Source organism: Eulemur rufifrons, chromosome 26, assembly GCF_041146395.1.
Source record: "Eulemur rufifrons isolate Redbay chromosome 26, OSU_ERuf_1, whole genome shotgun sequence".
Classification (NCBI taxonomy): Eukaryota; Metazoa; Chordata; class Mammalia; order Primates; family Lemuridae; genus Eulemur; species Eulemur rufifrons.
In genome coordinates this window covers 7,273,613-7,294,479 of record NC_091008.1, presented here as the reverse complement: position 1 = coordinate 7,294,479, position 20,867 = coordinate 7,273,613, and the positions used below count along the sequence as shown (strand labels likewise).

Here is a 20,867-nt window from a genome sequence, read left to right as displayed (position 1 = left end):
CTAAACATAAATAATACGGCTAGAGGGACTGAAATTATGCTATCGTTCTTTAATTGTGATTTAATTAATATCTGTCATTGAGGGGAATAATTTCTAATACCGCCATCTATCTAGCTGATTTAAAAAAAATGCCAAAGCTAGTTTTATAATGCACGTGTTCTATTTTGTTCCTTCTCAAAGTTTAATTCACCTCGCTGCCTTTTTGCTAAACCTTTGAAGAAACCTCATGCTTTACCACATAATCAAATATCCTCTGTGTGTGTGTGTGGGTGTGTGTGTGTGGGTGTGTGTGTGTAATTTAATTTGAATAATGAGCTAGTTATATTTTGATCAGCAAAGATAATTATTACAGTAAAGCAGATAAATATGCCATGTCTTTTCCTAAGTTAAGGGTTCAACAATCAAAAAAGTTTTCATAAGTCATTTGTTCGATTTTTTTTTTTAATTGCACTCAGAATTTTTTGTAGCCTCCTCTGTACTCGACTGCTAATACACATTTCTGCTTAAGTCGCTGGTTATTCTGCCTCAGTGGCACCGACAGATATCTCTGATGAGCATTCCTTGTCAGAATTTTAAAACTAACTTTGACTTAATGGGACGTGTTTGTCTCTCTTACTAAAGCAAGGAAAAAGTGAAGCTAAAGTTTGTGATCGTGGTGTGGGCGGGTGGTGTGCAGACATTAACAGCAAGAGGTACTACTCTGCCTCAACTTAACCACCCTCGGGGGCAGGACAAGAGGTTTGCATCTTTGCCTTAGCTTTGCACCGTAGCACTTGCCCTGAGCCAGGGATTCAACTAATGCTTAACGGACTCAATTGAGCTCCAATTTTCTCAGTAACATTACCCGGGGAGATTTATAAACTATCCTCAAATATTCTAGACAAAAACCACCAGCGATCGAGCATTTAAAAGGACCAGAATAATTCTATGGTTGATTCAAATTCTATGTCCTAAGTATTTACATTTTCTTTTTTTTTTTTCCTATCCCAAGCCACATAAAGAAATTTTGCATTGATTCTGCAAAATACCTTTACTCCTGTTAATAGTTACAAGCCTACAGATATTATAAAAGAAGATAAAATTTCATGAACCTCTAAATTTATTATACCAAGGGGGACGTTAAGTCCTGGAGACTGAGTCGAGTAGCACGTTTACAATTCTGCTTCATTGATTAACTCTCTTCCTCATTGTTCTTGTTCTATAAATGAATGACGAGGAGAGACTGATCTTTATTATAGAGGAACTACCTCCTTTTATTGTCCTGTGCCTGTCTCAGACAAGGTGACATTCGGGACCCCCAGGGTGGTTATATCTTCAGTGTAAAATGTTAAACATACCTTGTCCCCAAAAGAAAAAGACCACCTCAACTAATCATATTGTTGTAACTGTACATTGAGCCTTATATAAAAAGATATTAAAATTCTGCCAAACTTCCCTAAACTTTGTTTACATATGAACAATGCCAAACTTCTACACTTCTGAGTACCAAATTCCACTTTTAGAGTCATCCTTAAACTTCACACTTAAATAAACTCCCTTTAAACTAGATTGTGACCGTATTAATTATTTTAGGTTGACACATGTAACCAAAATACTTTATTTTTTAATCCTAAGCCTCAAAGAAGCCCAAGTATTGGCAAAGTGTGAATTTAATAACAATACCCACTCCCTAAATTATGCGTTTTTCTTATAACATGGTGGGAAGATCTTGAAAGAGTTTCCGGAGCTCCCAGGCTTGGCCAACGTGGGAGCCAGTGTTTTGGTGCTCAGCCCTGGGCCAATTCCTCGGTGTTCACATCTATAAAATGAGAAAACGGAACTATTAACAGATCCTCTCTGATACTCTGAAATGTTTCATACATTGCTAGGATTATCATATTCTCACTCCTATCTGAATGCCATTTTAAAATTTCTTAGTCTTTCAAAAAGTCAAAATGCTATTTAGTAATTCTGTGAGTACAAGCTCTTTGTCCATCAAATATGGCCTGTATTTGATCTCAGGGAACTTCCATTCTATTTTCAAAAAGAAAAAGGAGATTTGTTAATGTTTTAGTAGGTCTAACAGTGGCATGTTTGGAACCAGCTTGTGACGGTTCTCAAGAGCACATGGTGAAATTTTCAGGAATCTCATGAGCTGTCCCATGACCCCTAAGACCATCTATGTTACAAGCTGGGTATTGGTTTTTACATTGTAACTAAGTGCAAGAACATGAAGTATTGACACCGTGAAAAACCTCTCTGGCTGAGCTTATCCAATCAGCCGTTCCAGGTTTTACCAAAGGCTTTTCTGCCTCTGCTCTTATATATAAACTTCATCATAGTTCTAAGCAAACAACAGTGCCTTGATTTTGACTGGCCTGTGTCCTTAAAACAACTCATTGTCCGTGTTGTAAAATTGCTTCTCGTTCATTCTGTCTCCATCTAGAGAACCATTTTTATAGATACAGTTTTATTTGGCATAGACTATTTTGCATACGGTGAATTACCATGTACAAACCTCTAATAGTTGGCATTACCTTAAAGAGCGTTTTAATATTGAATTGCACAAGGGAATACTATCCTGATTGGTATTATAAGCTATATGACTTATATGATCTATCAGTCACTTATAAGAGTAGATACAAATGAATAAAAACTATTTCTGTTCTTAGTGTCTGAGAACAAAAGGAATATCACACAAAAATATCTCTTTAGCAAACATTTATATTCAGCTGGAAGACACTTAGGTTATTATTTTTTCTTTTTTTATTTTTTTTAATTTTTTGTTCTTTTTCTTTTCTTTCTTTTTTTTTATTTTTTATTTTTTTTTGAGACAGAGTCTCACTCTGTCGCCTGGGCTAGACTGCCGTGGCGTCAGCCTCGCTCACAGCAACCTCCAACTCCTGGGCTCAAGCCATCCTCCTGCCTCAGCCTCCTGAGTAGCTGGGATTGCAGGCATGCGCCACCATGCCCGGCTAATTTTTTCTATATATATTTTTAGCTGTCCCTATAGTTTCTTTCTGTTTTTAGTAGAGACAGGGTTTCGCTCTTGCTCAGGCTGATCTTGAACTTCTGACCTCGAGAGATCCTCCCGCCTCGGCCTCCCAGAGTGCTAGGATTACAGGCGTGAGCCACCGCGCCCGGCCAACACTTAGTTTATTGTTGAAAAAAGTTTCCTCTTTTTGCAGTCATTTAAATTTGTAAAAAAATACTCATCTTCCTGTTAGCAAGAAAAGGAAAAAAAATTGTAAAAAATAACTGTTAGGGTTGGAATGCTGGTGCACCCAGGTTTGAGAAAAATTTCTCCAAAGATTGGGATAGAAAAAAGAAATTTATTCTACATTCCCAAGTGGGAAAGGGCCAACACAGGTGCAGAAAAAGAGGAAGAGTCTGTTGCCAGAGAGAAGCAGGGATTCAGGCTTTTGATTTGGAAGTTGTAAAAAGAGGGGTGAAGATGATTCATGGCAACGGCCAAATTAACAGTGTCCTGCGAATTGTTGTGTCCACAGACAGACAGCTGGAGCAAACGGTGGCAGAACGTCAGAGGTCTTGTCCATGATCTTGCTCTTAAGATGTGATCTGGGGCGAGAAACTGAGGCCTGGCATTTGCTCCCCTGTTGGTTGTTCGGGGCTTCTCGGGAACTCCTTGAGGTTATAGGAACAGACTCTACAGGAGCGTGAGCTGGTGAATGTAGAGAGAAAAGTTTGCGTTTCCTTTCTGTCTGTTTAGGCTCTTTTCAGATGTTTTGAGAAACAGAATCTCTGTGAGTTAAAGAGCAGAGAGCAGGTAGAGCTCGTGATTGATCTTTAGATGTTATGAGGAAATTTCAGGAATAGATATTTTCCTGTTATTTCAGCAAAGCTGCTCCTTTCAATAACCATTAACCATTTTCACTGATTAGCAGGTAGATATCTACAAAAAATCATCTTTGAAGATATTTCTTTTTTTTTTTTTTTTTTTTTTGCCTTATACAAAAGTTATTGATTTTATGTAAGCTTGAAAAAACTTTGCATAAATAGCACCGTAAAAACTATAGCATGGTTCGGGCGCGGTGGCTCACGCCTGTGATCCTAGCACTCTGGGAGGCTGAGGCAGGAGGATCGCTTGAGGTCAGGAGTTCGAGACCAGCCTGAGCAAGAGCGAGACCCCGTCTCCACTAAAAATAGAAAGAAATTTTATGGATAACTAAAAATATATATATAGAAAAATTAGCCGGGCATGGTGGCGCATGCCTGTAGTCCCAGCTACTCGGGAGGCTGAGGCAGGAGGATTGCTTGAGCCCAGGAGTCTGAGGTTGCTGTGAGCGAGGCTGAGGCCACGGCACTCTAGCCTGGGCAACAGAGCAGGACCCTGTCTCAAAAACCAAACAAACAAACAAACAAACAAACAAAATAAACCACAACCACTATAGCATGAAAGCTTTTTCAGTGTGTCTACAATGAACAAAACGAACAGATCTCATTTCTTTCTTATTAAACAAAATAATGTTTACGTCAGTATAAAAGCACTAGGTGATTGAAAGAGCGCTGTGCAAGTTGGTTACAAGGTCATAATACCTACTGGATCATAATATTCCAGGGTGTCTATATGAAAAATGTGGTTTAGGGCATGTGAAGTCAAAGAAAATACTATTTCCTCCTCTAAAATGGCAGTTTATTGGTTTAAATTTTCTAAATCAGATTCAGAGACCACCAACAAATAGTCCTCAAATAACAAATTATCATCTCTTCCTGAAATGGAGAGATAACATGTATCTTTGCTGCCCTTCCTGAAACAGTGACCCATCAAACCTCTTACATCCAGTGGTTGTACCCCAAAAGGAATTGATGGTACAGGCAGAATAATTCTGTTGATAAGTTTAAATTAGTGCTTAGAGACATTATATTTAAAACTCCATATTGAAATACATTTCAAGTCACCCTCGTTTCTTCTTAGCAGCTATTATGCTCATGAAGGATTTGCAAGCCCATCTATTATAATTTTGCCCTTGACCATGCAAAAGTATGTGGGATGGGTCACAATAGAGAGTAACGTATTAAATGCTTAGAGTATTTTATGCCTAGAAAAGTAGGACATGCATTGTATGCAGAGTCTGCAGGTTTATCTAATATGCACTTATCATAAGTGTACACATGTATGTACACATAAAACACCTTTTGATCGGTCTATATGTAAATTAGTATGACACTTGCCAAAAGAGAGCTTGTGTGCGTGTGGCATTTGAAAAGCTAATTGACCTAGTCTCTGTAGGATGTATCTAGGTTTATTTGTACACTCCTTACTTTTTGAAAAACAGTAGTGTCCTGATTTTGGAGATGCCCCTTATATCAAAGACTACAATTCAATTTTCATGATTCTAGAACCTAGAGTTTCTTTATTAGGGGTTATTGATAATTAAAAGTATTAGTCTAACCCAGAGCTGCTCAACAGAGAAATATTAAAAGTCCAAATGCTCATAAAGGATTTGCAAACCCATCTGGAATTGTAAACTTTCTGGTACTCCCATTAACACGAGTAAAAAGAAACGAATGAAAGCAATTTAATGATGTATGTTATTTAACTAAAGACATTCAAAATAGTATTATTTTAATGTGTAATACATATTTTTTTAAAATTAAGATATTTTGCATATTTGCACACTAAATCTTGAAATCTTGAAAGCATCATACCTCGCTTAGGATTAGACACATTGAAGCTCTCAGTAGCCGTATGTGACTATCACTGCCGTATTGGATGATGCATAGGTACCTCATCTCTTATCCTTGGGAAGGAAGGGGGTGTAGCAGAAATAAAACACACTGCTTTTGTTCTTCTTTGTCCAGTAGGAGTTAAGGTTTTTAATTTAAATTATTTTTGTTCATTAAGTAATACACATGCTTAAAAGTTATAAAAAAAGACAAATAGTGAAAAGCAATCTCCCTCTCAGGGCTATTCTCCAGCTGTCTCATTCCTATTCCTGGAGGCAAAGGCAAAAGGATGATGTCCAGTTTGTTGTATATTCTCTCTGAGATGATTTGTTATTTATTTTCTGCCAATATATGGGTTGTAGGATTCTTACACACTCTGTTCTGCAGCTTGCTTTATTTCACTTAATTACTTGGAGATCCTTCCGTCTGAAAATATGGGAGATGCCTCATTTATTTCAGTAGCTATGAGGTATTACATTATGTGGCTGTCCTATAATTTATGTAACCCAATGCTTATTGATTAATATTTAGGTTGTTTCTAACCTTTTGCTATTACAAAAGATTGTGCATACATCATTGTTAACACATACACACACACATATATGAATATGTCAGATAAATTCTTAAAAGTGAAGGGCCAAGGAAAGTTTTTCTGAAATTTTGTGGATATTGCCAAATTGTCCTGCATGGCATTTGTATCACTTGAGTCCCAACAACCATGCAAGAGAGTGTCTGTTTCCTCACATGCCCGCCAGCATAGTATAGTGTAGTATTAAACTTCCTGATCTTTTCCAATTTGAGAAGAGTAAAACTGTATCTTGTTGCAGTTTCAATTTGCATTTCTTTTTAAGAGTGATAGCGGACATCTTTTTAAATATTTAAAAGCCATTCACATTTCATTTTCTGTGAACTGTTCATGTGCTTTGACCATTTCCTGTTAGGTAGTTGTTTTCTATGTCAATTTGTAGGAGTCCTGTATATTAAGAAAAGTTTTGGCTGGACATGGTGGCTCTCACCTGTAATCCTAGCACTCTGGGAGGCCGAGGCGGGAGGATTGCTCGAGGTCAGGAGTTCGAGACCAGCCTGAGCAAGAGCGAGACCCCGTCTCTACTAAAAATAGAAATTAGCTGGTGTTTTTTTGTTTGTTTGTTTGTTTGTTTGTTTTTGTGGCACATGCCTGTAGTCCCAGCTACTCAGAAGGCTGAGACAGGAGGATCACTTGATACCTGGAGTTTCAGGTTGCTGTGAGCTAGGCTGACGCCACGGTACTCTAGCCCGGGTGACAGAGTGAGACTCTGTCTCAAAAAAAAAAAAATTAAAAACAAACAAACAAAAAAAAAGAAAACTTTTATGGGACTTTAACTTTGCTAACATGTTTATTTTTGCACACAAATTTAATGAAGCTTGCCATCTTTTTTATGGCTTCTAGATTTTGTGTCACAAAGAAAGAACTTACCTACTCATTAGATTATTTTTTTAAGTTTTCTCAGGCTGTTTTAATGCTTTTTAGGGGGTTCTGTTTTCTATATTTAAATATTAAGTTCGTCTAGAATTTAGCTTGGTGGAAGGTGGAAGGGTTGCATCCAGCTTTTGTCGTTCTTTCAGAAGACTACTCATACTCAGTTAGTCTAATACCTTATATTTATTTGAAATGCCATCATTATCTTATACCACATTTCTATGTGTATTTGGATATCTTTTTGAACATCTGACTTTATTGCATTGGTCTTATTCATACTGTTATGTCCTTATATGCAAGCACAAGTTGATTTAAATATAGTGGTTTTTGTTGGTTTTTAGTGTTTTTAATTTGGCTATTTCTCTACGCAGACCCATTATGATTCTTTTTCAGAATATTCCTGGCTACTCAATTTGTTTCTTTTTCCATATGAACTTTAGGGTCAGTTTTTTTCATTCCTAAAAATATTCTGCTAGCATTTTTTATCAAGAGTACATTAAATGAATAGGTTAATTTTACAGCTGTCCAAGAATATAATAGAGCTTTTTACCTGTTTTCTATTTGTCTTTGTATATTAACTCAGTATTATTGTAAAGTTTAATTAAAATAGGTCTTCCACATTTCTTGTTAGTTTTGTTCCTAGTGTCTTCTTATAACTACAATATTTTATTTTAGTGAAGTTTCTGACTGACTGTTGCCTTTATATATCAAAGCTTTGATGCTTATATTTCCATTCTTGGGATACTTCACTTAATAGAATGGGTTCCAACTCTGTTCAGAAGAACAAAAGAGATTCTATATCACCGTTATTTCTTATAGCTGAGTGATACTCCATGGTATATATATACCACATTTTACTAATCCACTCATGTATTGATAGGCATTTGGGTTGTTTCCACATCTTTGCAATTGTGAATTGTGCTGCTATAAACATTCGGGTGCAGGTGTCTTTTTTATAGAATGTCTTTTGTTCTTTTGGGCAGATGTGGGGGGTGGGGGGAGGGGATGGGTGCACACCTACATGATGAGTGCGATGTGCACTGTCTGGGGAATGGACACGCTTGAAGCTCTGACTCGGGGGGATGGGGAGGCATGAGCAATATATATAACCTGAACTTATGTACCCCCATAATAAGCTGAAATTAAAAAAAAAAGAAAATGGGGGGAAGATAAAGTAATACAAATCAATAAAAAAAAAAAAGCTTTAACTTGTTTTTCAGATACTATACTGAATTTTTACCAACTGTTACAGTTTTTCAGTTGATTCTCTTGGTTGACCAGTATACAATCTTCTTATCTGCAAATAATTTTAGTGCTGCTTTACAATGTTTCTATCTGATTTCTTCCTCTGATTCATTTGTCTTGTTTAATAAGCAATGGCTATTTTAATAGAGCTATTTTTAGCCAAAAGGAAAATAGTTTTGATTTTTTCCCCCTACTTACATACTTAAATATAATAAGAAAAACTATGGGAAAATAAGGCATGACTATATCATGGATGGGGAAGTATCACCTTGTACAATGGATTATACAATGGATTATTTAAATTTTTAGTGCCATTTCTTCTGGATTTCTCTATTATTTGGACTTTGAAATCTTCATTAGTACTGCTCTCAAAAATGTTTGAATGAGGCCGGGTGCGGTGGCTCACGCCTGTAATCCTAGCACTCTAGGAGGCCAAGACGGGAGGATCCCTTGAGCACAGGAGTTTGAGACCAGCCTGAGCAAGAGCGAGACCCCGTCTCTACTAAAAAAAATAGAAAGAAATTAACCAGACAACTAAAAATATATAGAAAAAATTAGCCGGGCATGGTGGTGCATGCCTGTAGTCCCAGCTACTCGGGAGGCTGAGGCAGGAGGATCGCTTGAGCCCAAGAGTTTGAGGTTGCTGTGAGCGAGGCTGATGCCACGGCACTCTAGCCCGGGCAACAGAGCGAGACTCTGTCAAAAAAAAAAAAAAGTTTGAATGAATAAATGACAAAATTACCATAAGACGAGCAGATCTGTATCAATCTAGTAAACTTATTGGGTGCTCACTTTATGCTAGACATAAGAATTACAAAGTAGGGGCTCTATTCCTAAGGAGTTTGTGGTCCAGTGAGAGGGTAAACAAAATACTGTTAAGAGTGAAACGTTCAGTAATCGAGTATATATAAGATACAGAAGCAGCATAGAAATGAGAGTGATTAATTCTCTTAGAGAGTCAAAGAAGGAACCCTCGGGGAGATGACATCTGAGACGGGTTTAGAGGTCTGTCTGCGTAAGTCACTGTGCAAACAGAAGGATTAAGAAGGCATCCTAGGCAGACAGAAAAACAAACGCGTGAAGGTCTGAACTGGCTTCCTGTGTGTGGGTATTTATAAGCTGTTGTTATTGTTGGAATAGAAACTGTGAGCGGGAGTAAGGAGGACAGAAAGATGATAACCTGCGTATCAAAAGCCTTTTAAATTAGTCAGGAATTTCCAGGAGAAGTGAGCAGCCAGGCTCCGTAGGGGAAAACAGAGAATCACCTAGAAAGAAGAGAATTTTAGGCCGGCGCGGTGGCTCACACCTGTAATCCTAGCACTCTGGGAGGCCGAGGCAGGAGGATCGTTTGAGCTCAGGAGTTCGAGACCAGCCTGAGCAAGAGCGAGACCCCCGTCTCTACTAAAAATAGAAAGAAATTAGCAGGCCAACTAAAAATATCTATAGAAAAAATTAGCCGGGCATCTTGGTGCATGCCTGTAGTCCCAGCTACTCAGGAAGCTGAGGCAGGAGGATCGCTTGAGCCCAGGAGTTTGAGGTTGCTGTGAGCAAGACTGATGCCACAGCACTCTAGCCCGGGCAACAGAGTGAGACTCTGTCTCAAAAAGAAGAGCATTTTGTAAACTACACTTTTCATCCATCCCATTGCCCTTGGGCTTGGTTATACTGGGGGGAGTGAGCCTTGTCTGTCAGGTGTGTTTGAGTGGACCAGTTTGAGAACCACTAATGCAGGCCAAGTGGAGCCAGTAAAGCGTGTTCAGGAGAGTAGGATATCAGATCTGCATTCCAGAACATTCCTTTTGAAGACAGATTGAAGGGGTGGGTAGGGGAAAGGGCAGGCTAGGGGAGGGGAGAAACCATTGCAGAAAAGCAGCCACAGTAGATCACGAGTCAAGATGATTATGAAGATCTCGGCTACAAAGTGGCGGCGAGATGATTCACGGGATATATAGGAAGTAGAATTGATAGAATTTAGTGAATGATTGGATAAATGAAGCGCTAGAGGAAAAAGAAAGGTGATCTTTTCTGTTGTTCTTTGCATTTTGACCAAAAAAAAAAAAAAAGGATCATTTGGGAAGGGGGCTGATACTATTAATAGCAACTAGTACAGTACGAACTTAGCACATTAGCTGGTGATTGGGCTCATCCTTGTTCTCCATGACCATAAATATTGGAGAGTCATCATCATTTTATGAGTAGCTACTGGTTGTCACTTTCTTTCTTTCTTTCTTTCTTTTTTTTTTTTTTTTTTTGAGACAGAGGCTCACTCTGTTGCCCGGGCTAGAGTGCCATGGTGTCAGCCTTGCTCACAGCAACCTCAAAGTCCTGGGCTCAAGCGATCCTCCTGCCTCAGCCTCCTGAGTAGCTGGGACTACAGGCATGCACCACCATGCCCGACTAATTTTTTCTATATATTTTTAGCTGTCCAGATCATTTCTTTCTATTTTTAATAGAGACGGAGTCTGGCTCTTGCTCAGGCTGGTCTTGAACTCCTGACCTCCAGCGATCCTCCCGTCTCGGCCTCCCAGAGTGCAAGGATGACAGGCGTGAGTCACCGCGCCCGGCCGGTTGTCACTTTCAATATGAAAATGAGTCTCACAGTTGGCTATGGCTAGTTATTCCAATATTATGCATGCCACAATTGTTCCCTAAGATGTATTATGAGTGCTAGATATATACATGCATTTTAATTTGTTTTTGTTTCCGTGCTCTGTAGAATTCATCCGGAGGGCAGCCTTGTGGATGGTCCCGGAGCAAGCCTGATGGAACAAGACAGAACCAGCCATGTTGAGGGCAACAGACAAAGTCCATTCCTGATACCATCGCCTTCTCCCGCCTGCCAGACGGAACCTCTGGCTAGAAAGCTCCAGAATGGAAGCCCGTTGGCTGAGAGGCCCCATGCAGAAGTGAACGGAGAGACCAGGTGGCAGGCTTTCCGAAGTTATTATGGGATAGCCCATATGAAGGGAAGCCAGACCAGCCGCGTGAGTCCCGACTTTATTCAGGAAGGGAGCGGGCATTCCAAATGTCTGCAGAACGGAGGGATAAAACGCACAGTCAGCGAACCTTCTCTGTCTGGGCTCCATCAGCACAAGAAACTGAAACAAGACCAAAAGGCTAACGGAGAAAGGCACAACTTCTTCGGGGAAAGTCAAGAAAGAAACCCAAGCGAAAGCAGCCATCAACCAAATGCCTCCGATCTGCACGAGAAAAGAGAATCTGCGAGCTCTGCCGCCCAAGAAAAGGCAGTGAAAGATTTCGCCAGTTTTTCAACCCGTAACGGCAGCGGGTCCGAAAACCCAGAGCCTCAGATTCTGAACGAGCAGGAGGGGAAACATGGTAACTCCCGCGACCAGAACATTGTATTACTTCTTAAAAACAAGGCAGTGCTAATACCCAATGGTGCTACCGTTTCTGCCTCTTCCATGGAAAACACACACGGTGAACTCCTGGAGAAGACACTGTCTCAGTACTATCCAGACCGTGTTTCCATTGCGGTGCAGACAGCCACATCTCACATGAATGCCATTAACAGTCAGGCTCCTCACGAGTCGTCCCGTGAGATCCCTCACCCAGCGCATACCTCAGGGCAGATCAATTCTCCGCAGACCTCGAACTCTGAGCTGCCCCCAGAGCCAGCGGCAGTGGTGACCGAGGCCTGCGATGCTGACATTGCCCGCGAACCAGCTGCGGTGCTCGAGACCTGCCCCTTTCAGAAACCAGAGCAGCCACGACAACAGAAAGCGGTGCCTGAGATTTGCCGCTCTCCCGCGGAGAACGGCAACGTCCAAGGAACCACAGAGCTGGTATCTGGTGGAGAACTTTGTTCAGGTTCGGGCAGTGATTTGCAAGCTCCTGGTGGCAGCTCTGAACGGCATTTAAAGCAAAATGAAACGAATGGTGCTTACTTCAAGCAAAGCTCAGTGTTCACTAAGGATTCCTTTTCGGCCACTACCACGCCGCCATCACGATTGCTTCTTTCTCCCCCTCCTCCTCCTCCTCCTCCTCCTCCTCCTCCTCCTTGTCCGCAGGTTCCTCAGCTTCCCCCGGAAGGAAAAAGCACTCTGAATGATGGAGTTTTACAAGAACGCCATCAATATCCCAACCAAAGCAACGCGACTCTTTTAAGGGAAGTGGAAATAGAGGGTCCCCCTAAGGCACCACCACCCCAGAGTCCTAATCCATCTACACGGGGATCCAACCCCTCTCTGATGCTTTCAGAAAGGTCCCAGAACGATGTCGTCAACAGGAATGACGGACGGACTCCGGGGACCTTGTGCTCCGAGAAAACGCGACCAGTGGCAGCACATCTCAAGCACGACCCAGCGATCCTTGGGGATGTGCAGAACCACTGCCGGCCGTCGGCGAGACACAAAGAGCCAGAGATCCCGCAGGGTCGCGACAAGGAGCAAACGCGAGACCTTGGGCTCCCGACACAGCACTCTCTGAAACCTGGGTGGATTGAGTTGAAGGCCCTGCATTTTCATCAGGCAGAATCCCACCCAAAACGTAATGAAGCCTCACTGCCACCCACTCTGCAGTCTCAATCCTACTCCTCCAATCCAATGACCTCCAAACCATACACTGGAAATTCCACCCTGCCGGGGACGGTCCCCAGGCACGGTTACATCCATAACCCAGTGCGGCCGGAGCAGAAGTCACACACGTACCACGGTGAGATGAACCAAGGCCAGGCTCAAGGTACAGTGGACCAACATCTCCAGTTCCAGAAACGCCCGCACCAGATCCACTTCTCCAAAACGGACCCCGCCCCCGAAGCTCACGTGCGGTCGCTGTGTGCTCCCAGATTTCATTTTCAACACAGAGCGGACCCCCAAGCTGAGAAGCTCATGTCCCCGTTGTTAAAACAGCACTTGAATCGACAGGCTTCGGACGCTGAGCCGCTCTCAAACTCACACCTTTTGCAACACAGGCCTCAGAATCAGGCGGCGCAAACCCAACCGTCCCAGAATTCGCATCTCCCCCCGAACCAGCCACAGCAGCCAAAATTACAAACGAAGAATAAAGAACAAATGTTCCCGACGTTTCCTCATCCCCAGAGCAACAGTGATCCGCAAAGGGAAGGATCGTTCTTTGGCCAGATTAAAGTGGAAGAATGCTTTCATGGTGAAAATCAGTATTCGAAATCAAGCGAGTTCCAGGCTCATCCTACCCAAATGGGACTGGAGCAAGTACAGACTATGCATAGTAGAAATTCCCCTTACAGTCACATCTTGAAATCAAGTGCAAATAAAGGGCAGATTTCTTGTTCAAACAGTGCCCACCTCATTCCAGAGCATAAAGAACAGACTCTCCATTCTGAACTCTTTGCTGGAAACAAGACCCCAAACTCGCATCATATGCAATATTTTCCAAATAATGTGACCCCAAAGCAAGATGTTCTTCACAGGTGCTTTCGAGAACAAGAGCAGAAGCCTCAACAAGCTTCAGCTCTGCAGGAATATAAAAGTAGACACCAAGATCTGTCTAATCCACAAGCTGTACAACTCACTCAGCAAAGGTACTTGGAAAACCAAGCAAATGCTTACCCTGTGCCTGACCAGGGAGGAAGTCGCCTTCAGACTCCTCCCCAGAGGGACCTTCACAAGCACGCTGCTCTAAGGTGGCACCTCTTGCAGAAGCAAGAACTGCAGCAGCAAACGCAGCCACCCCAGACTGAGTCTGGCCATCATCAGGTGCACCGGCCGATTAAGGTTGAACCCGGCTCCAAGCCCCATGCCTGCATGCACTCCGTGTCGACACAGCCGGAAAACAAAGTGTGGAAAAAGATCACGAAGCAAGAGATTCCACCTCCGAGCTGTGACAACGTCCAGCCAAAGAGCATTATTGAGGCCATGGAGCAGCACCTGAAGCAGTTTCAGGTCAAATCTTTGTTTGACCATAAGGCCCTTACCCTCAAATCACAGAAGCAAGTCAAAGTTGAAATGTCAGGGCCAGTCACGGTTCTAACGAGACAAACCACTGCTGCAGAACTTGATGGCCACACCCCAGCTTCAGAGCAGCAAGCGACTCCTTCTTCAGAAAAGACACCAACCAAAAGAACAGCTGGTTCTGTTCTCAATAATTTTTTAGAGTCACCTTCCAAATTACTAGATACGCCTATAAAAAATTTACTGGATACACCTATCAAGACTCAGTATGATTTCCCGTCATGCAGATGTGTAGGTAAGTGCCAGCAAAATGCACTGAGACACACCTTGTTTATCCAGAATTACCAGATTTATCTTCGGATATGGGATTTTCTTTTCTTTTCTTTTTTTTTTTTTTAAATCTTGAGTCTGGCAGCAATTTGTGAAGGCTCATAAAAATCTGAAGCTTACATTTTGTTTTTTTTTGTGTCTTCAAATTACAGATGCTTGTGCCGTGCAAGAGAAAACTTCATTTACATGCAATTTTTCCCAAAAGTTTAAACAATCGTGCATGTTTATTTTGACCTCTATTCAGACCCTTTAAAATTTGAATGTCTCTGTTTTTAATCTATCTACTTGACTCTTTGCGTATTATCTCCTGGAGGAGATAGCCAGGCAGGAGGGAAAAAAAAAAAAATCTATTAAAATGAGAAAATAGCTGCCATAGGCAATCTAATGTAGGAACTTTTAATTGCTTTTTTTAAATGAAGGTTGAATGTGTTAGTAGTTTTACAACATTTCTGAATCATGGGGAAATTATCGTCTTCAGTCTTGGTGAGTTGGGGAAATGATGCTTCTGAGGCTCTTAGTACTGTCTCCCTTTTGTACAGGTGAAACGTGGTGATTTGTGTATACTTTTTTGATTCCATTTTCTCTAAAAGTTCACTTTTTTCATTTAAAAGAATATGGTACAGGCATACCTTAGAGATATCGGGGCTTTGCCTTACCCCCAAGAAGGCAAATATTGAAATAAAGTGAGTTAAATGAATTGTTTGGTTTCCCAGTGCACGTAAATGTTTACACTACGCTGTAATCCATTAAGTGTGCTGGAGCATTGTATCTGAAGAAACAATGGACACATCTCAGCTAAAAAATACTTTATTACTAAAAAATGCATGGGCACCTTGGCCTTCAGAGAGTCATAATCCTTTTGGTGGTGGAGTTTATTGCCTCGATGTTACGGTGCTGACTGGCCAGGGCGGAGGTCGCTGCAGGTTGGGGTGGTTTTTGCGGCAATTTGTTAAAGTTCGCTGCATGGATTGACTCTTCCTTTCATGAAAGATGTCTCTGTAGGATGTGGTGGTGTTTGGTGCCATATTACTCAAAGTAAGTCATCATTGAAAATTGGAGTGGATCGTCTCAAACCCCGTCCCTGCTTTCTTGGCTAAGTTTTTGTACTAGTCTGAATTCTTTGTTGTCATTTCAACCAACAGTGTTCACCACGCGTTCACTGAGAGTAGATTCCATCCCAAGAAACCACTTTCTTTGCTCGTCCCTAAGAAGCAGCTCCTCATCCGCTCTTACGAGATTGCACCAGTTCGATCTCACCTCCTGGTCCCGCTTCTAAATCTAGTTCTCTTGCTCTTCCCCGCACGTCTGTAGTTCCTTCCTCTACCAAAGTTTTTAACTCCTCCCAGTTAGGCATAAGGATGGGAATCAATTCCTGCCAATGTTGATATTTCGAACTCCTCCCATGAGTCATGGATGTTCTTAATAGCATCTAAAGTAGTGAATCCTTTCCAGAAGGTTTACAAGTTACTTTGCTTCGGTCCATCCGAGGAGTCGATATCTATGGCATCTATACCCTTAAGCAATAAATTTCTTAAGTAATAAGACTTGAAAGTCAAAATTACTTCTTGATCCATGGGCTTTAGAATGGGTGTCATATCAGCGGGCATGAAAACGACATTAATCTCCTTGCGTATCTCCATCAGAGCTCTTGGATGACCGGGTGCATTGTCAACGCGTAGTAATAGGTTGAAAGAAATATTTTCTCAGCAGCAGTTCTTTTTTTTTTTTTTTTTTTGAGACAGAGTCTCACTCTGTTGCCCAGGCTAGAGTGAGTGCCGTGGCGTCAGCTTAGCTCACAGCAACCTCAGACTCCTGGGCTCAAGCGATCCTCCTGCCTCAGCCTCCCGAGTAGCTGGGACTACAGGCATGCGCCAACATGCCCGGCTAATTTTTTCTATATATATTTTAGTTGTCCAGATCATTTCTTTCTATTTTTAGTAGAGACGGGGTCTCGCTCTCGCTCAGGCTGGTCTCGAACTCCTGACCTTGAGCGATCCACCCGCCTCGGCCTCCCAGAGTGCTAGGATTACAGGCGTGAGCCACCGCGCCCGGCCTACAATAAATTTCTTAAGTAATAAGACTTGAAAGTCAAAATTACTTCTTGATCCATGGGCTTTAGAATGGGTGTCATATCAGCGGGCATGAAAACGACATTAATCTCCTTGCATATCTCCATCAGAGCTCTTGGATGACCGGGTGCATTGTCAACGCGTAGTAATAGGTTGAAAGAAATATTTTCTCAGCAGCAGTTCTTAACAGAGGGCTTAAAATATTCAGGAAACCATGGTATGAGCAGATGTATTGTCATCAAGCTTTTTTGGTTCTATTTATAGAGCATAGGCAGAGTAGATTTAGCATAATTCTTCAGGGCCCTGGGATTTTTAGAATAGCAAATGAGTATTGGCTTCAACTGAAAGTGATCAGCTATATTACCCACTAACGCAAGAGTCAGCCCTTTGAAGCTTTGAAGCCAGGTGTTGACTTCTCTTCTAGAGACACGAAAGTCCTCGCTGGTATCGTCTTCCAATGCAAGGCTGTGTTAGCTACAGTGATGATTTGTTGTTGGATGTAGCCACCTTCATCAGCGATCTCAGCTAGATCTTCTGGATGACTTGTGTAGCTTCTACATCAGCACTCGCCGCTTCACCTTGCATTTTTATGTTACGAAGACGGCTTCGTTACTTCAACCTCATCCACCAACCTCTGCTGGCTTCCGACTTTGCTTCTGCAGCTTCCTCACCTCCCTCCGTCTTCACGTGACAGAAGAGAGTCAGGGCCTTCCGCTGGATTAGGCTTTGGTTTAAGAACACGTTGTGGCTGGTGTGGTCTTCTCTCCAGACCGCTAGAACTTTCTCTGGATCAGCAACAAGCTGTTGCAATTTCTTACCATGCGTGTGCTCACTGGAGCAGCGCTTTTAATTTCCTTCTAGAATTTTTTCTCTTTGCATCCACACTTTGGCTAACTGCATGGCACAAGAGGTCTAGCTTTCGGCTTATCTCGGCTTTAGACGAGTCTTCCTCACTGAGCTAAGTCATTTCTAAGTGAGAGACATGGGACTTCCGCTCGCACACTTAAGAGGCCATTGTTAGGGTTATTCATTGGCCTCATTTCAACATTGTGGTGTCTAGGGATTCAGGAGCCTCAAGCAGAGGGATGAAGCAGGGGAATGAATAGTTGTGGAGAAGGCAGAACACGCACAATATTTAACAATTAAGTTTTCTGTCTCATAGGGGCACAGTTTGTGTGTCCTCAAGATAATTGCAATAGTAACACCGCGGGTCACTGATCACAGGTCACCGTCACAGACATAGTAATAACGAAAAAGGCTTGAAATATGGTGAGAATTACCAAAGTGGAACACAGAGACAAGAAGTGAGCACGTGCTTTGGGAGAATGGGGCTGACGGTCTTGTCCAGGCAGGGCGGCCACGATCCTTCAATTAGCAAAGGACATAGTAACCGCTCAGTGCGATAAAATGAGGTATGCCTGTATTCCATATCTCTTTTTTTTTTTTTTTCCCCCAAAACAAACAGCTTTTCGTTAAACTTCAGGATACATTATTGGTCTATAGGAATAAGGAAACATTTTTGCTGATGGATGTAGATATATATTTATTAATAGGTAGAAGATCTGAATTACAGCTACTGAGCGTGGATATAGTGGAAGACATTTGCAAAAAACAAATGTGAAATTAGTGTGACTCATGACCCACTCACCCCACACGGTCCCTCTCGCAATGAGAGACCCCACACTTTGTAGGAAGATGGAGAGTGGAGCACTGTGCTCCTCTTTGTGTGTGGCTTAAGTTATGTCTCTGGGCTAAAGTGCCACACACGTCTTAGATAACCTTTGGTAAGTTATGATCGTCTCCCATACTTCTCTTATCCTATTCTAACTTTCCACGTTTCCATCTTCAGCCCTTTGTAATAACGGCCCCTCCTTTTGACCTGACCCTCCAGCATTTTCTCTCATTTTACGTTGCATCCACAGTGCACACAAATACGGGTCTGGATTGAATATTCTTCTTTTGCAAACAGAGTGATTAAATGTGGTGGGGAAACAAGAACAGAAAAAGGGGCCCTTGACAATAAATCGTGCAATATTCCGGAGGGGGGGGTGGGTGGGATAAACAGGAAATTTTATTTTTAATCTTTTAACGTCCAAGTGGCAGGCAGGTGCTTCTAGTTAGCTTTAAAAATTTTTTTCAGTTTAAAAAAAAAAAAATGGGGTTGTAGTCGGTACTACATATAATACATTCTAATTCCCTCACTGTTTTCTTTGTTTTGTTGCACTTACTTGGTTTCCAGTAATTTTTATCCCATATCTGAAATGTAATTATTTTTATCCGCAGCCAGCACGGACATATACTTAATTCTATCGCACATTTTCTAATAGCTCAGTCCATCAATTTACTCATTTTAAAGAAAAAAATTTTTAAAGTCACTTGTCAGGGCCCTTAATGTGCAGTTGGGGGATAAGCTTTGTGGGTGTAGCCTTTATATTTAGTATAATTGAGGTCTAAAATAATAATCTTCTATTATCTCAACAGAGCAAATTATTGAAAAAGATGAAGGTCCTTTTTATACCCAACTAGGAGCAGGTCCTAATGTGGCAGCTATTAGAGAAATCATGGAAGAAAGGTAATTAACGCAAAGGCACAGGGCAGATTAACGTTTATCCTTTTGTATATGTCAGAGTTTTTCCAGCCTTCACACACAAAGCAGCCAACAATTGTAAACCGAGTGATTATCAGGAGGCTTAGCTATTCGAGGGTTGCCAACACGACACACTGTGCTGTTCACCAGAGAGTCACAATATTTGACAGGGCCCATCGTCTGCCAGCCGGCACAGGCTGCCCACTTGGAGACGGATGCCAGGAAACTGAGGCAGGAACGAGCATGAGCCGGCTGCCCGGCACAAGGGTGCTGGCGTGGGCTGCAGACAGAGGGCCCTCTCTGGCTTTCCCACTGGGAGGTGAAGCGCCAGAGAGGAAAGAGGGTGAAGTGTGGTTTATGAAAGGAACCACTGAGTCACATTCACCTAGTGTCGCAAGCGAGTAGGTAGTTACCTCTAAGGAAGATTTCTCTTACTGTGGACAGAGAGCAAGGGTGATCAGGTTGACCAGAAAGACAGATTCTGTTTACAGCTGCCTTTTTTGTTTTTGTTTTTGTTTTTGTTTTTGTTTTTTTACTATCAATCACAGGTATGCCAGTATTTGCCTGTATCTACACAGTCACTGCTGCATGTAGAAGACCCTTAGGAGCGAGATAATCAATGCAGAGAGGGCCTTTCTTATAGATATCGACAGCCCTGAGCTGTTATTCTACTAGGGTGGCCTTTGCCTTAAGAGGTAGGCAGTGTCGTTATTAAAATACGTTAGGATACATTCGGGCAGCCAAAGGACACATTCGGTAGTATCAATCTTGCTCCATCTCCAAATTATTCATTTCTAAATTAGCACGTAGAAAGTCACTAAATAATCACCTAGTGGCCTGGCAGAAGCAGTGAATTTTCCTAAGTGCCTTTTTTTTTAATTATTATTTTTTTAGTAGTGCTTTGGTCATAAGGGAAAATATAGTCTATTTCTAGAACTATATTTTCAGAAAGGCTGGATACTAATTACTTGCCAGCTCCCTTTTTTTTTTTTTTTTATAAATGTGAGAGATTCTTTGGAGAATAACCCTAACTAAAATCTATCACGACTCCCTAAGTTTTAAAATATCTAAACGTAGTAAAGGACTAAAATCAAATACTATGTTTTTAGAAAACTGAATTTAGCAAACTAACTTAAATTTCGTGCTTTGTGAATTATGTAGAAAAACAAACTGTCCCATTATTTTCACCCAACCTATGATTTGCAAATAATAGTTCATTATAATTATATTTTGATGCTGAAGAAAAACAAGGCTTAAAAACTATTATCTAGTTTGCTTGGTGTAGACCTATTTTAAAAAAAATAAATAAATAAACCATTCATTTCTCTGGAAGTGGTCATAGAATAAAATTGTGCTCAAATGTTCAAATATTTTAACTTCCTCTTGAATTCATTTGCTAATAATTTTGTGTGTGTGTGTGTGTGTGTGTGTGTGTGTTTCTGTGGGTTTCTTTAAGGTTTGGACAGAAGGGTAAAGCAATTAGGATTGAAAGAGTCGTCTATACTGGTAAAGAAGGCAAGAGTTCTCAGGGATGTCCAATTGCTAAATGGGTAAGTGTGACCCGACAAGGCTTCGGTCTTCAATCTTGAGCCTTTTTATTTATAAGTCTAACCCTGAGA

At 41.5% G+C, this 20,867-nt stretch overlaps 1 protein-coding gene across 1 annotated transcript in view; it reads left to right on the top strand.

The window, feature by feature from the left end:
• TET2 (tet methylcytosine dioxygenase 2) overlaps nucleotides 1-20,867 on the top strand; it is a 121,324-nt gene that overhangs the window by 70,130 nt on the left and 30,327 nt on the right. The window contains exons 3-5 of the mRNA XM_069459150.1: nucleotides 11,088-14,557; nucleotides 19,143-19,233; nucleotides 20,705-20,798. Coding sequence (XP_069315251.1) covers nucleotides 11,134-14,557; nucleotides 19,143-19,233; nucleotides 20,705-20,798 — 3,609 coding nt within the window. The 5' untranslated portion in view covers nucleotides 11,088-11,133. The remainder of the gene's footprint in view (nucleotides 1-11,087; nucleotides 14,558-19,142; nucleotides 19,234-20,704; nucleotides 20,799-20,867) is intronic.